The sequence below is a fragment of the Heteronotia binoei genome, chromosome 20 (genome assembly GCF_032191835.1).
Source record: "Heteronotia binoei isolate CCM8104 ecotype False Entrance Well chromosome 20, APGP_CSIRO_Hbin_v1, whole genome shotgun sequence".
Lineage (NCBI taxonomy): Eukaryota > Metazoa > Chordata > Lepidosauria > Squamata > Gekkonidae > Heteronotia > Heteronotia binoei.
In genome coordinates this window covers 26,104,175-26,121,583 of record NC_083242.1, presented here as the reverse complement: position 1 = coordinate 26,121,583, position 17,409 = coordinate 26,104,175, and the positions used below count along the sequence as shown (strand labels likewise).

Below are 17,409 nucleotides of genomic sequence, written 5' to 3'. Positions count from 1 at the left end.
GGGCAGGCAGACAGGAGGTTTTCTGGCTGCTGTGCGCTTAGCAGCTGTGATCCTCATGGTCTTTGGTTCACCTTGCTCTGCTCAGCTTTTACTTTGAGGAGTAGTAACTTAGGCAGAAAGGCCTAGGCAAGGTGGAATGGAAGAAAGAGAGGCCCATAGAAGCGGTGTGCTGAGGAAAAGGCTGGGGGAAGAAATGGGTCAGGGAGGGGAAGAGTCTTCACTGTTCAGAGAAAGGAGGCGCAGAAGGAAAGTCTAGATGGATGGGTCTGAAGGGAGACGGGGAAAACAGAAAACAGTGCTGATCGTAGAGGCACGTATGCCCAAGAGTGCAGAGAGTCAGGAAAGCTGAAATGCACATATTGATCTGAAATAACTGATCCAAAACTCAGGCTGGAAGCCTCTGCTATATTGAAGTGTGTCTGGAAGGCACCATTAGCCTGTAATGTTTTGGGCCACGTTCATATCACTCCAGAGGGTAAGCAAGATTGGGCAATGCATGAGACGGGTGGCAATCATTCATGTGGAATAAGTTGGCAGCGCTCTCTGACTTTCCCTTTTTAATTGCATCCTGCTCCCATCTCCCCTCCCCCTTTCCTGATGGCAAGTGATATTGTTTGGTTTCCCATCAACGGTATGGCACGGGCCCAGCTGCTAATCCGGCATGGTGAAGAGCTAGGCATGCAACCGGTATCAGGGGGGCTCTGGAGGCATACTTTCAGGAGTTCCCTGACATAGCTCCATACCATATATGGTGGTGGCTGATGATAACTCGAGCCAAAGGATCTGATGCGGGGTGGAGGGGAAGCGTGGGAGCAGAGGGAACGAGGATGGCCTGCCACAGCTGCGGACTTCGGCGTTCTCGGGCAACTGAATCAGGCCAGCTCCCCCTCCTAGGCCCTGTGCCCCTGAGTCAGCCTGGGGGAGCATTCGGAGAGGAGGTCCTGAGCACAACTCTCTTTCTGAGGAAGCGTCTGCAGATAACTTCCCACCACAACACCTGATCCTGAAACCAGATGCCTGGGAAGATGCTGTGATATGCTAGGGCTGTCCTCATGGCAGTGCCGGGCAACCAGCAGGAGGGTTGTGAGGGGAGCGTCTGCCTGGCAACCAGCAGGAGGGTTGTGAGAAAAATTAAAAAAGAAAAATAAGGCCTTGTCTACGTCCAGGGAGCTCTGACCACAAAGTTTCTGGTGATTCCTAGAGCTTCCCTTGCCACTTCCTGGAGCCATACGCAAAGTTGTGACAAGCACAATTGAACTCCAAAGGGAGCTCTGGCCATCACATTTAAACAAACCGCAAACCTTTTAAATGCCTTCCCTACATTAGAAATAATGAAGGATAGGGGCACCTAGATACCCCCAAATCAATTCCCCATAATACCCTATGAGAATCGATCTCCACAGGGAATAATGAAGTGCCCAGCAGACATTTCCCTTCCGCCCCCTCACCCGTTTCTGATGACTCTGAAGCGGGGGATTGGCATCTCTACTCACGAGTTGCTGAACTTCCAACTTCTTTAAAGTAACGCAGAGCAACCAAAGGTCCAAGTTTACCTTTCCTATGCAAAGGACCTCTGAAAAGATTGTGCAACTACAGCCACTGGGAGCAGCCATGTTCTTCTGCCTACTCCCCCCCACCACCGGCCCATTCAGCCTTCAAGACACAGACACACCATCCACTCAGCCTTAAAGACACAGACACAAGAGAAAGCCCTGCCAAGCGGAGTCTGAAGCCTCCGGAGGTGGAAAGGCACATGGGGGCGGGGCATCCCCCCACTGGCCAGCTGACTGGGAGTGGGAAGGAGCCTGGGAAAGCAGGAGAACCCCAACTGGGACCTGGAGACTGGCAAGCCTACTCTAAGAATTACTTGGTACTCTATGAACAGAACTTCCTGGAATTAGACTTTTTTTTTCTTTTTAGTTTTTTTTTTTTAATTCTCCCCAAGATGATTGTGCATGCCCCATTTGGCCCTAGTTTCCACCTGCTGATCAGGTGAGCATAGGCAGGAAAGGGTCCCAATTATCGGGGCGGGGGCTCCTGCCATAAATGGGCAAATGGGAACCCAATGATAAGTTGATGTGAGCTTAGAAGAAGAAGATATTGGATTTATATCCCATCCTACACTCTGAATCTCAGAGTCCCAGAACGGTCACAGTCTCCTTTACCTCCCCACCCCCCGCCCACAACAGACACCCTGTGAGGTAGGTGGGACTGAGAGAGCTCTTGTAGGAAACTTGGACTGTATGCTACTCTGGTTATACTGGCTCGGCTCACAATTGAGGAAAATTAACTATGCCTCAAAGTAATGTTTGAGCGGACGAACCATGGTTTGCACCTGGCATGCAAACCAGAATTTTAAAAAGTGGTTTGAGAACCCGTTTCAAACCATGGTTTTGTGCTATGATTTGGAATGATGTCTCAATTGACAAGCTGTGGTTCTTAGCTGGGAAACAAACCAGAATAATACACATACTAAAATAGGTTGAAACAGTTTGAAATAACTGTGCCTTGGCAATGTTTTCATCAGCCAGGTGGGGATGGAGTCCTTGTTTCACCTCACCAAGCTGCTGTATTATGGAGCTGAGAGCAAACATATTATAGGGGGAGGCAAAATGAAGGCAGACACAAGTGGCTCCCAACCACAGTTTGCCTGCTGTGTGTTTGGAAGCTCAAGCCATGGTTTGGGTTCTGAATTGGACTGTAAACTATGGCTGGACGTCATGATCTAAATCTCCTCAATCTCCTCCGTCTATTTGCTTACATGGGAAGAAGGAAAGGGTGTGCTTAAGAGCAATATGGGAAGCAGGACAACGGCATCCCAAATCTAGAACATTGGTTTTATGACATCTACTACATTTTGATCCTCTCCTTCCTCCAGAGGCCTCCTATTCCCCCGATTCCCCCATCCATCCTCATGACAACCCTGTGTGGTAGGCTGGGAGAGTGAGAGTGGCTGTCCCAAGGTCATCCTAAAAGCAGAGATTTGAACTGTTTCTCGCACCCCAAGAGTGCTTGTGAATGGTTCCTCATCCTCTTGGAGAGAGGGGTGACAAGTGGAGTGCCTCAAGGATCTGTCCTGGGACCTGTTTTGTTCAACATCTTTATCAATGATTTGGATGAAGGAATAGAGGGAACGCTTATTAAATTTGCCGATGATACTAAATTGGGAGGGGTTGCAAATACAGTAGAAGACAGAAACAGAATACAGGATGACCATGACAGGCTGAAAAACTGGGCTAAAACCAATAAAATGAATTTAAACAGGGATAAAAGTAAAGTTCTGCATTTAGGTAGGAAAATCCCATGCCTAGTTATAGGATGGGAGGGACTTGTCTTAGCAGTAGTATGTGCGAAAAGGATCTCAGGGTCTTAGTGGATCATACACTGAACATGAGTCAACAGTGTGATGTGGTGGCTAAAAAGGCGAATGCAATTTTGGGCTGTATCAACAGAAATATAGTGTCGAGATCACGTGATGTGATGGTATCGCTTTACTCTGCTCTGGTAAGCTCTGGTAACTCTTGTGTTCAGTTTTGGGCACCACATTTTAAGAAGAATATAAACAAGCTGGAACGGGTCCAGAGGAGGGCAACGAAGATGGTGAGGGGTCAGGAGACCAAGTCCTATGAGGAAAGGTTGAAGGAGCTGGGGATGTTTAGCCTGGAGAGGAGGCGGCTGAGAGGTGATAGGATCACCATCTTCAAATACTTGAAGGGCTGTCATATAGAGAAGGGTGTGGAATTGTTTTCTGAGGCCCCAGAAGGTAGGACCAGAACCAATGGGTTGAAATTAAATCAAAAGAGTTTCCAGCTTAACATTAGGAAGAACTTCCTGACCGTTAGAGCGACTCCTCAGTAGAGCAGGCTTCCTCAGGAGGTGGTGGGCTCTGCTTCCTTGGAGGTTTTTAAACAGGGGCTAGATGGCCATCTGACAGCAATGAAGATCCTGTGAATTTGGGGTAGGTATTTGTGGGTTTCCTGCATTGTGCAGGGGGTTGGACTGGATGACCCTGGAGGTCCCTTCCAACTCTAATGTTCCTGTAGTTGCAACCATTCTGTGATTCCCCAGTCTCAGCCCAACAATCTGCTAGGCTACATCAGAGGTTGCCACCCTTTTTTGCATCCATGGGCACCTTTAGGATTTTGACACTGGATGATAGGAACAATCACAGAATGGTTGCACCCTACAGCAACGTTAGAGCCATTCCTCAGTGGAACAGGCTTCCTCGGGAGGTGGTGGGCTCTCCTTCCTTGGAGGTTTTTAAACAGAGGCTAGATGGCCATCTGACAGCAATGAAGAGCCTGTGAATTTAGGGGGGAGTGTTTGTGAGTTTCCTGCATTGTGCAGGGGTTGGACTAGATGACCCTAGTGGTCTCTTCCAACTCTATGATTCTATGGTTGCCACAAGAGGTAGAGCCAACCGTGAAATCAAGGAGTAGGATCACACATAAATCTAATAGGAACTCTCCAACATTTCAGGAAGAAGCTCTGTTTAAAGGTATTTCTTTTAAATTAATGCATTGTTGAAACCATTTTCTTGCATACACACAGCTTATCTTCAGCCACACAGTGAAAATCCTTGTGCTGTGGTGGCGGCTGCTGCCAAAGCAACCTTTTATAAAATCTGCACAGCCAATCAAATCTCCAGTGGCCAATGAGAAGCCTGCTGGACAAAACCCTACCTAGTCCCACCCACCTTCTGAATACACTTGGTGAGCACAATAAAAGTGGGTGCCAAGATGCCCCAGGTGCCATGTTGGAGACCCGTCAGCCCACAGAGATGACGAAGATCACTGTGGGGTAGCGCAATAGCAACTATGTGGCTTTGTACCACGTCAGGATTTAACCCAGTTTCCAATAATGCTGTACAAAAGGGTGCTTCATAGCAGAATTGGTGAATTAGCAAAACGCACTTAAATACGAAGAAGAAGAAGAAGAAGAAGAAGAAGAAGAAGAAGAAGAAGAAGAAGAAGAAGAAGAAGAAGAAGAAGAAGAAGAAGAAGAAGAAGAAGAAGAAGATGATGATGATGATGATGATGATGATGATGATGATGATGATGATGATGATGATGATGATGGATTTATATCCTGCCCTCCACTCCGAAGAGTCTCAGAGCGGCTCACAATCTCCTTTACCTTCCTCCCCCACAACAAACACCCTGTGAGGTGGGTGGGGCTGGAGAGGGCTCTCACAGCAGCTGCCCTTTCAAGGACAGAGTCTCAGAGCGGCCTACAATCTCCTTTACCTTCTTCCCCCACAACAGACACCCTGTGAGGTGGGTGGGGCTGGAGAGGGCTCTCACAGCAGCTGCCCTTTCAAGGAGAGTCTCAGAATGGCCTACAATCTCCTTTCCCTTCCTCCCCCACAACAGACACCCTGTGAGGTGGGTGGGGCTGGAGAGGGCTCTCACAGCAGCTGCCCTTTCAAAGACAGAGTCTCAGAGTGGCTCACAATCTCCTTTACCTTCCTCCCCCACAACAAACACCCTGTGAGGTGGGTGGGGCTGAGAGGGCTCTCACAGCAGCTGCCCTTTCAAGGACAGAGTCTCAGAGTGTCCTACAATCTCCTTTCCCTTCCTCCCCCACAACAGACACCCTGTGAGGTGGGTGGGGCTGGAGAAGGTTCTCACAGCAGCTGCCCTTTCAAGGACAACCTCTGCCAGAGCTATGGCTGACCCAAGGCCATTCCAGCAGGTGCAAGTGGAGGAGTGGGGATTGGGGAATCAAACTCGGTTCTCCCAAATAAGAGTCCGCACACTTAACCACTACACCAAACTTGCTCTACACAGACAGGCTCTGGAAAATAAGTGCCTCCAAAAAAAAAAAACCCTGAAAAAACCCACACCAAACAACAGCACACACAGACAAAAGGTTTGCTTTAGATGAAATCGGAAAGGCAAAATCTCCTGAGCATTGTGTGCAGTGCAGTGAGAATTTTATGAGATGACAGCCAATTTGTTTTTTGGGAACTGTGCATCTGTTATGAGGTTCTCTTGCCAAAAGCCGATTCTTTACAGCAACAACCGTTGCAATGCCGCTTAAGGCTCTGCACCTCCATGCCAGAACTCTCCAGCGGAATAATTCCACGACCTTGAAATCCAGCAGTTGCATTCCACATCTGTCCTGTCTGCGAAAGCCTGATCTTGTTGTGTGAAAAACTGGGTGAGAAACAAGATCTCCCCAATGTCTGAAGGCAGAGAAAATGATGGGAGGTTCAGTGGGCTGGGGTGGTAGGGTCAAAAGCCATTAACTTTTCTTTCACCTATTATTCTGACTTGGCAGCAAAGAAATCAGAGCCCCAATAATTTTTGGAATGAAAAAACGATCTCAGTACTAAATGAAATTTTGGTATAGTGTCAATAACAGCAACAAGAAAATGAAAAAAAAAATCACAATGCGACACAAATATTTATGTCGATTCAGAGTATTCAAGTCGTTAACACTGGAATCTTTAGAATAACCCCACAAGGAAGAGAACTAAGTTTGAGTCCAAAATTGCCCATGTTGCGCATGCGCATGAAAGGTTATACCCAGAATTAAACTTTGTTCGTCTTAAAAGTGCCACTGGACTCAAATTTTGTTCTGTTGCTTCAGAACAGCATGGCTACCCACCTGAATCTACCTACAAGGAAAACTAATACTTTTTGTTTAGAAAATATCTAACTCCGATTTCAATAATGAAGGTTTCTAAAAAGGAAAAAGACTCAAGGCAGCAACAGGTACAGTTGCCAACCTCTGGGAGGGACATGGAGTTATCCTGGAATTACAATTGATTTCCATCCTCTAGAGATCAGTCCCTTGGAGGAAACGACAGCTTCAGAGGGTGGACTCTACGATATACCACAGATTCCAAGAGTGACAACAGCCCTAGAGCAGCACACCATCCTGACTGAGCTCCTTCTCCCTGCTCAAACTCTGCCCTCCCTAGGTACCGCCCCAAATCTCCAGGCATTTCCCAAGCCAGAGATACAACCCTACATCACACAGACTTGCAGTTAAGACATATTTGTGTGATGCCTGTTTTTATTTTAATTTTAAAATGTTCTTTATTGTGTGGGTCATGAGACACAAGCCCCCGTGCCCTGCTTATAATATCTCTGCTTGCTTGTCTGAAGTAAGGACTTTTTTCTTGCTGGTCTGCCTCCACAAACAGGCAGCTGACAACATTAAAACCAATACCTCACAAGCACAATACAAAGCATAAACCTTTCACGTAGAATCAAACGATAAAAAAGAAAGTTAAAACACAGAAGTCCAAGCTGAACAGCTTGAAGAAATGAAACAGCAGCAGCCCATAGCAACTGACCACCAGCTTTCTCTCCTCAAAATCTCTCCTAAACAAGAACGGTCTTAACCTGTCCCACAGAGGAGGGAAGAGAGATCTACCAAAGATCACTCACAATTCTGATTTCTGACAGAATGCAGCAAAATCTCAGGTGAAATTCTGAGAACACATTTTAAATTGTGAGCACCAAGTGTACAATTTCAGCTGCCCTTGTCTCCATCTTACAGATGTGGTGGGATACTCTATTGTCCCATCCACCAAAGAATCACAGAAGACCTCTATGGGTCTATTTAATTCTTTTAGCTTTCAAGATTCCCTCTGTGCAGGTATCCCACCAGAAACAGAACCGACATCTGTCCTGAGATTTGCCTCAGGGATCTGTCCTGAGACTTGCTTTGTTCAACATCTTTATAAATGATTTAGATGAAAGAATAAAGGGGATACTCATTTAACTTGCAGATGATACTAAATTGGGAGGGGTTGCAAATACAGTAGAAGACAGAAACAGGATACAAGATGATCCTGACAGGCTGGAAAACCAGGCTAAAACCTATAAAATGAATTTCAACAAGGATAAATGTAAAGTTCTGTATTTAGGTAGGAAAAATCGAATGCATAGTTATAGGATGGGAGAGACTTGTCCTGGCAGTAGTATGTGCGAAAAGGATCTAGGGGTCTTAGTGGGCCATACAGTGAACATGAGTCAGCAGTGTGATTGGGTGGCTAAAAAAGCAAATGTGGTTATATCAGCAGAAGTATAGTGTCCAGATAATGCAAAGTGATAGTACCACCTTGCTCTCATTAGACCTCACCTAGAGTATTGTGTTCAGTTTTGGGCAACACAGTATAAGAAGGATGTAGACAGGCTGGAACGTGTCCAGAGGAGGGCAATTAAGATGTCAAGGGGTTTGGAGTCCAAGTCCTATGAGGAAAGGCTGAAGAAGCTGGAAATGTTTAGCCTGGAGAGGAAACAACTGAGAGGCAGCATAATCACCATTTTCAAGTGCTATCTTATAGAGCATAGTATGGAGCTGTTTTCTGGTGTCCCAGAAGGTCAGACCAAAACCAACAGGTTGAAATTAAATCAAAAGAGTTTTCTGCTAAACACGAGGAAGAACTTCCTGACAGAGCAGTTCTTCAGCAGTACAGGCTTCCTTGGGAGGTGGTGGGCTTTCTTTTGGAGGTTTTTAAATAGAGGCTAGATGGCCATCTGACAGCAATGCTGATCCTGTGAACTTTGGCAGACCGTAAGAGAGAGAGCAGGAAGGGTTGGACTGCATCAGTGCTTTGTTCTTGCGGCCCTTTCTTATATGCCCAGAGAAATACCAATCATCACTTTGGGGTAAGCTTCCCAACCCTCCCACCCTGGCGGGGGACCCCAGGGTTTCCACCCTCTTCCCCCGCTCCCCCAAAAAATGGAAGCAGGGGGAGAGGAGGGAAATGGCGCTGGGGAGCATGGCGAGTCGCCTGGAGGCCGCCGCGCCGCACCGCTGCTGCCCCCTCCCCGCCCACCGCAGTTGCTCCTCCGAGATGGGCCCAGGCTGAGCCCATCTCGGAGAAGCAGCCAAGAGACGGCAGCAGCGCAGGGGAGGGCGAGGCAGGCCAGGAGCATGGCGAGCCGCGAATTCGGGCCCTTCTAGGACCTGAACTTGCGGCTCGCCACGCTCCCGGCCCGCCTCCACGCCCCCCCCCTCCGCTTCCACCCCAGAGGCGGAGCGGGCGAGGCAGCTGCGGCGCAGCCGCCTCTTCTCCACTCGCCGTGGCTCCTCCTCCGAGATGGGCTCAGGCTGAGCCCATCTCGGAGCAGCAGCACGGCGAGCGGAGAAGAGGTGGCAGCTGCGGGGCGGCTCGCCACGCTCCCCGGCGCCGTTCCCCCCCCTCCCCCTAGCTCCACCCCAGTGTCTCCTGGCTCCACCCCCAAAGTCTCCTGGCTCCACCCCCAAAGTCCCCAGATATTTCTGGGGTTCGACTTGGCAACCCTACTTTGGGGTCAGGAAGTTTCAAGTTTATTTCAATTTATATCCCGCCCTTCCCACCGAAGTGGCTCAGGGCGGCTCACAGCACATAAAATCTAACATAAAATTATTGAATTTAAAACATCTTACACAGTTAAAACAGTAAGATAAAACATATAACAGCGGTCTATTTAAACTACACTCAGTTTCCAATGCCAGTTAGTTATAAGCCAGCCGGAAGAGGGCTGTCTTACAGGCCCTGCGGAACTGGCCAATTTCCTCCAGGCCAGGGTTCCTGGAGAGTTGGGATTTTTTTTTTTGCCATCTTGTGGGCATGGAGCAGGGGCAACTGGGGGTGTGGGGGGAGACTTGGGAGAGGTATTTGTGAAGTTTCTGAATTGTGCAGGGGGTTGGACGAAATGATTCCGGAGGTCCCTTTCACCTCTGTGATTCGACGATTCCACTCAAGAGGCTGGGATCTGAAAATGCAGGGATTTTGGATTATTTCCCCTTGGTCTTCAAGGAACAAACCATACAATCTTGTGCCAGGAAGGGAACAGAGGGCACTGGCAGAGAGGCGCTTGCAGAGCATATGATGTAACACTGCAGGGGAGGGCAAAATAATAATAAGATGATTACCAAAAGATTGAAATCAAAACCCACTTTGACAACTGGGGAGGAAAGCACTTGCATTTGCAACATTTGAAAGACACAGAGAATAATGTTGCTAACGAAAACACCTGGAAGTGGCTCCAAAACAGGCACTTGAAAAAAGAAACAGAAGGACTCCTTCTAGCTGCTCAAGAACAGGCACTCAAAATGAAAAATATGAAAGCCAAGTTTTAGAAGTCCAGTTATAACAGCAAATGTCGACTTTTGCAAGACAAAGGATAAAACAGTTGACCAGTGAGTGCCTGCAGTAAAATTGCTCAAACTTACTTATAAAGAACGTCACAACAGAGTTGCAGCTGTGTTGCACTGGAATCTTTGCAAGAAGTGTAGCTTATCATCAGCCAGAAATTCATGGGAGCACAAACCAGACAAGATTTCTTACACACTCAGAAATGCCGTTTGCCACTTTGGGGTCAGGCAGCAATTTTTCTCCAGCCCAGTTTGGCCAGGGGTCCTGGAGGGTCCCCCCGCCCCGCATCTTCTGGCCCTGGATCAAGTGTCACTGGCAGTGTGAGGGGGGAGGTATTTGTGAGTTTCCTGTATTGTGCAGGAGGTTGGACTAGATGACCCTGAAGGTCCCTTCCAACTCTATGATTCTGTGATTCTAAGATAATAGAAAATGATGAAACAAATATTCTATGGGACTTCCAACTGCAAACAAACGAACACATGGAACATAACACTCTCGATGTCACAATTACATAAAAAAATGAGGAATAGGGTTTGGATAACTGACATTGCAATCCCAAGAGACAGCAGAATAGAAAAGAAAGAACAGGAGAAGATCATGAAGTACCAAGACCTACAAACAGAGTGCCTCTTGGAGAAAAAGGCTATCATAATGCCAGTTGTCACTGGAGCCCTTGGAGCAGTGCCTGGAAATCTCAAGGAACACCTGGACATTCTAAGCATTTAGCAAATTATACCAGCTCAGCTCTAGAAGACAGCGTTTCTTGGAACAGTAAAAATCCTGTGGAAATACATCTGAAATTCCAAGGAACTTGGCTAAATCTCAAATTGCAGAACACCATCTACTAGTCAATTATCTGACTGTGACAATTAATCATCATCACCCCCCCCCCCCCAAGAAGCCAGTGAACAATAAGCTTGGGGAAAATGCCTTGCCAAGTCCCCAAATCAGTAACCCATCAAGCGCTATGCATAAGTCAATCTGGCCCCCCAAGGCATCCTAAAGAAAATTAAATAGGATACACCTCTGTACCACACTAATTGGCCCAGGTTTTGGCAACTTCAGTTGCTCGAGAAGGGCAGAAAGGAACTATTGAAGATCATATAAGGGAACCTCTTCCCCCACCACTACCAATACTTAGTTAGAAAATGTAATCTGTGAAATGCCCTTGAATAAGATGTGGCCAAATTCCTCCATCTTGATTTAGGAGGGATGTCTGCGTCTCCTCTCCTCCACCCCACGCCTTTTCCACCCTCTGCTCGTAACTCCTGCAGCTTTTGGATATGGCAGGCAGCAAGCATAAACTCTTATCATCCCCTTGGCTCTGAAGGGGCATGTGCCGATGAAATGAATATGGCTGTCAACCCAGACTGAACCTTTGTTTTCTTCCACTTGCTTTGCTTACAGTTCCCCAACCCAGCACCCTTCTCAGGACTATTTTCCGCACCACACCACAGGACAACAACTGAGCAATGATACAAACAGAACAGGAGGTGATAACTATGTTGAGCGAAATGAACAACATTTACTTGGTTCCTAAATGAATTTGATTTTGTTTTCTCCCCCTTGTATTTCACACTGCTTGGAAACAGCTGGACTGACTGGTGGATATCGAGACGAGAGGGAGGACAGCACTCCCCCATGGTTTCGGCACAGAGTGTTAAATTCTCTAGATATGTTATGGCTATAAATTCCCTGTGAAATGAGGTTTTAAGTTGCACTCCCAAACTGATGAGAACTAAGTGGGATGGCAGAATCATCCAGCACAGCACACATAAATTGGTGTGACAGCAATTCTGTCTCAATGGGAAATCCTGGGAATCGTGGTCTGGACAGGGGTGATCACTCAAAAAGAGTGTTTGGCATCTCACCAAACTACAGTTTCCAAGATTCATTGCGGGAAGCTGTGAACTGATGGTTCATCTGTATGAAACTGAAGATATATATAGATGGGCTGAGACCAGACCATCTATACAAGGGGTGTCAAACATGTGGCCCAAGGGCCAGACAGGCCCCCAGAGGGCTCCTATCAGTCCAGCGAGCAACTCACTGTCATCTGCTTCCTTCTCCCTCTCTTGCTTCCTTCAGTGTCACAGGTTGCTTTACCAGGCTTGCTAAATCACACAGGAGTTACAGAGCAAAGCCCCAATTTTCTCCATTGGCTGACTAGCACATGAAGCAACTTACAGTATGTACAAAAACTCACAATGCCCAGCCATTTCACGCTTTCTCCTGGGTCTTAGGCTCATAGGCCATGAGATTTCTGTAATGGATGTCAATAAATCAAAAGTAGGTTTGCAGCTTAACAGACACACAACTGAACAACACCTGAACAGCATACTCAAGATTGCTACAACACAGACACTGTAATCCAGATTTTGATGCAATAATTCAAAGCAAGAGGTGTTAGTTATCAGAAATTGTTAAATAAGCAAAATATTGCAACAGTGCTAATCTTTTAAGCATATTTTATTTTAAAAACCTTTCATTATGTTTGCCTGTGTCCTTTATAAAGTTTATATCTCTGCTACCTGGCATTACATTTTATGACACACATGGCCTGGCCCAACAAGGTCTCATTTATGTCCGATCTGGTCCTCATAACAAATGAGTTCAACACCCCTGATCTATACCATATATGCCATTTGCACAGGGAAATGTAGTGTCAACCTGCCGAGGTTCCAAGATCCATCCGTGGTGATGACTTTAACAGAAATTAAGCTACCCGGAACCCATGGGTAGGAGTCATCATGGAGCCAGCACAGGATGGGCAAAAGCAGGAGCTGAAAGTCCAGCTTAAACAGTGCAAAACAAAAGTCAAGAGGGGAAAGGAAAATCCTTGCAGGCCTGTACAACAGCTTCTCACAGAACAAAAGGAGAAGACCAGGAAACAGAAGGAACCCCATCATGTGTGGGACTTGACACCATTTTCCAACTTGGTGGATGACAGACCACCCACAACAACCTTATAGTTCTTAGCCTCTGATGTTCACTGATGGGAATCAGTACTTTGCCACACGGCTTGCAGGCCACTGGCTACACAGTAGGGTTGCCAACATCCAGGTGGAGGCAGCCTGAAAATCTCCCAGCATTACAACTGATCTCCAGGTGACAGAGAACAATTCCCCTGGAGAAAAGGGCTATTTTGGAGGGTGGACTGTTTGTCATCACATCCCTACTGAGGTCCCTTCCTTCCCACCCTCCCCCAAATCTCCAGGAATTGCCCAACCTGGAACTGGCAACCCTACTTACACCCAAACAATCTTACACTCCTGAGAGCAGCAACTACACAAAAGCAGCCGGCTTCTCTCTGTGTCTGTCTCTCAAGCAGTAGCTTTTAAACAGTCTCCCCAGGAAATGGGATTCCTCGGAAGCTTATCAGGGATTCCTCAGTGATGAGCTCAGTCAGGGTGGACAAGCTTCCCTCTAAGTCCTCTTGGCCACCCTGACAGATCTTCCCCCGCAGGATGCAGCCATGGAGGGCAGAGATGGATGTCTTCTCAGAAGTTTCCTGATTTTGCATGGATGAAGGCCAGCAGGGCCAGCCATGCAAACACCCTTGAATGTGGCCTTTTCCAACACACTCCCCCACCCCCTTCCTGGCAGGCATTCTGGGGTTCTCCAGCAGTCAAACTGATATGTCCAGCCCTCCCAGAAGGGAGAAAATTTGAAAAGCACTGCTCTCCAATGCAGGCTGGTGAATTTCAAAACCTCATTAAACCTTTTCTAATGTACATTAAGTGGTAACACCATTGACTGTAGAGGAGGCTCCAAGCCTGGACCATAACTAAGGATCCCCTTCTTTCTTTGGTGAGAATGTTAAACGCTCCTAGTCTCAGTTTATAGGGCACTTTATGACCAATGTCCCAAGGGAACTTGAAGAACAATAAATGCAATTCAAATTAGATGAAGAAAGTAGAAGAAGAAACTAGAAGAAGAAAGTACAAGTAAAACCAAGCAGCAACCCAACCTGGATGGCCCCAGATAGGCCAGCCTCATCAGATCTTGAAAGCTAAGCAAGGTTGGAACTGGTTAATACTTGGATGGGAGACCACCAAGGAAATCCAGGGTTGCTACACAGAGGCAGGCAATGGCAAGCCACCGCTTTTCGCCCCTGCCCTGTCCTGGATAGCCCAGGCTGGTCCAATCTCATCAGATCCCGGAAGCTAACAAGTACTTGGATGGATGACCACCAAGGAAACTGAGGGTTGCTATGCAGAGGCAGGCAATGGCAAACCACCTCTGTTCATCTCTTGCCCTGACCTCGACAGCCCAAGCTAGCCTGATCTTGTCAGATCTCAGAAGCTAAGCAGAGTCAGCCATGGTTAGTACTTGGGTGGGTGATCACAAGGAAGTCCAGAGTTGCTACAGAGAAGCAGGCAATGGCAACCATCTCTAAATGTCTCTTGCCTAGAAAACCCTACAGGTGTCACCATAAGTCATCTGAGACTTGACGGCGTTATCCACCACCAAAATCCAGCAGCAACCCCTCCAAGAAAGGTCAATTTTAGCCATTTGCAGATTATAACACATTGCTGGCAAATACCTGGTGCTGGAAAGTCAGTCTTACCTCCGTGATGATGAAAAAGTCATCCCCTGGTTCTCCCTGCACCACAATTTTTTCTCCGTCTTCAAACTGGACAGGCTCTAGGGCATCGGCAACCGTCAGTCGTTCCCATTTGTCCAGCGATTCTTTTAAAAAAGGAAATGAAAAGAAACAATCAGCACATTCGGAATTTTGGCATGCCTATCTCAAAGTTTTGTTTGCCTCCAACAACTATATTTATCTCTTTATTAAAGTATTTCTAACCTGCCTTTCCTCACCAATACAAGGTCAAGGAGGTTTATGGTGCAAACAAACTAAAAAAGAGAGAGAGAGAATAACTTTCAAACCACACCCCCCCCTAAAACATGAACCTCATATATCTAAGATTTTAGGCTGCCTTCTTAAACACACTAAGTCCCTAGTGGGATGTACTTATTAGTAAATATGCTTAGATGGGCACTTTCCTTCTAGAAGACTCACTCCCAAATGGGTTTTGATGAATCTCTGAAATTCTGTGTGTATCTTTAACCATTACCCTGCAAAACAGATGTCCATCTAGGGATTTGGCATGCAAATTTTTTATATTTTAAGTCTGTGTGGTCCAAATTCCAAAGCAAAACGATACAGATAAAAGCATATTCTATTAGGATTTGCAATTACCGGACTTTGTATTTTAGAATGTAATTTTATATCAAGCATTTCAGATAATTTCTCCCGCCCCCAGTGTTGGTCTTTGCTTCCTGGGTAGGTCAAAATAGCTTTGTAGGAACCCAGAATGAACACAGGGGAAAATTAAAGAGTGTGGTTTCTGGGCTGCTAATCATGGGGGGGAAAGAAACAAAGCAATTAAAAAAGCCCTAATAGCAATGCGTCAAGCACAATAATGCACACTAGAAACACAAGTTTCTGTCCAGGTGTTTGGACAGAATGTCTTCATCCTATTTAAACCAAATGGCTACAATGGCAAATCATTTTCTGAGCAAAATAACATGAGACATTTCCATGAAGCATCAATCAAATATTCTGAGAAAAACAAAGTAAACTGCAGCTCCAGAGGGGTAGCTTTTTTCATCAATTGCGTCAAAATAAAACAGAAGTTCTGTGGCACTCCTGCTTGATCAACAAAGCATGAGAGGTTGTGAGTCAGTCCTCACGTCTTTAGACTGGTCTGCTTTGTGAGGCCTTTATGCCACACCCACAAAAAAGTTAGTATTTAGGTTGCCAAGTTGTCCTGTATTAAAAAATAATTTTAAACATCCTTCACATTATCTGTACAACTGCTACTAGATGCATTTGAAACATCAGTGCCACAAGCTCCAACTTTTCCGCTTCTCCAGTAAATATCGCCTGGTTGAGGGGTACCTGTCCCTGATAAGTCATTTTCCGTGTTCTGCCTTGAGAAATTCTGGGGACACCTCTTTTAAAAGTCTTAGCATGCATTGTTAGAGTTGTCCTTCATGAGGTTTGAGCATTCTTTCCCTCTGTCTCTCAAAGTGATATGAATGGATGCCTTTTGCGCCCATCCATATCACTGTGTTGATATCTAGGTACGTGCCTCTCTTAGTGGTCCTTGGATGGTGCATCAGGACCCCAAAAGTGGGCTGCATGTTGCTAGCCCTCTGGTGAGAGCAGGGGATCTCCTCCCCAGCTGGTATTTCCTGCTGCTGCTCTGAGTGGTATGATCTCAGTTCTGGGGAAACCTGGAAGGGTTGTCATGACCCTGGAGAAACTGGTTAAATCTGTATGGTAAAACATTGCGCCAATGGTCACTGCCTGCATGCCCCTGCCCCCCTGGTCTTCTGGTGACTTCAGGTTGGGCAACTGCCTTACAGGTGTGTTGTGAGATCATCAGGAAGAGAGGGTAAGTTGGGGAGAAAGTTTGAAGGCAAACTCAGGTTCATCCCTGCAGAATGTGCAAAATAGCAATGAAATGCTGGGTTTTTGCTCAGCAATGCAATATGTTTATATACTTATTAATACCCAACCAGAACAAGGAAATGTTTTATTCTGTGTTAACTGATGCAAGATTTGTGCATTGTAAGATGAGAAGGCAGAAAGTGACATGGAGAAAAATCTCCAAACTAAGTTTATAAGTATGTTCCAAGAGGCAAAGTAACTTCACAAGTAGGTCCCGCTTCTATAAGACTGAGAACCACCGATTTAATTTGATTATGGAAGTCCACCTCTGAAGAGCTTTACCCTTTGCATTTGATTTCAAAGGTCTGATTGAGACAATTATGTCTTAACAGCGCAGGTGCAGGGGACCTTCAAAACACTTGCTATAATTTGCCGTAATTGGCACTCTTCATTTATGATGGGAAACGAGCAGCAAAAGAAGTTACTTCCCTAATCCTAAATGTTTTACAAGTAAGTGGATTGATCGGCCAGCCCTTTTGCTAAGCCCTGCGAGCTCTGAAATTTTCCTTTCTGCTTTCGGGATCTGAAGGTAAGTTCAAGTGCGCGTTCTCAGCCTGCTTCTTCTTTGTCTGTAGGGTGGACAGCGACGGCCTGGCAACTGGAGGGGGGGAGGACATGGAGGGTGCCGTTGGTGATGGCATGACATCAGTTCTGGGAGGAACTGTGTGCCTGCCACAACCCATGCTGTTTGATCCATATTGCCGTGATCTATACTGTTTTGTCAATGTCTGTTGGGAGGAGAGTAGAACTGGGACGGTGGGGGGGGCGGGGAGAGAATGGGGAATTTCTGTATTTTGGCGGTTAACTATGGTGTATCCCACGCTTGCTAAGTTATCTCATTTAG

General features: G+C 46.5%; 1 protein-coding gene across 1 annotated transcript in view; it reads right to left on the bottom strand.

Moving 5' to 3' along the window:
• Nucleotides 1–17,409, bottom strand: part of PRKAR1B (protein kinase cAMP-dependent type I regulatory subunit beta) — a 166,102-nt gene that overhangs the window by 28,954 nt on the left and 119,739 nt on the right. The window contains exon 9 of the mRNA XM_060260551.1: nucleotides 14,673–14,794. Coding sequence (XP_060116534.1) covers nucleotides 14,673–14,794 — 122 coding nt within the window. The remainder of the gene's footprint in view (nucleotides 1–14,672; nucleotides 14,795–17,409) is intronic.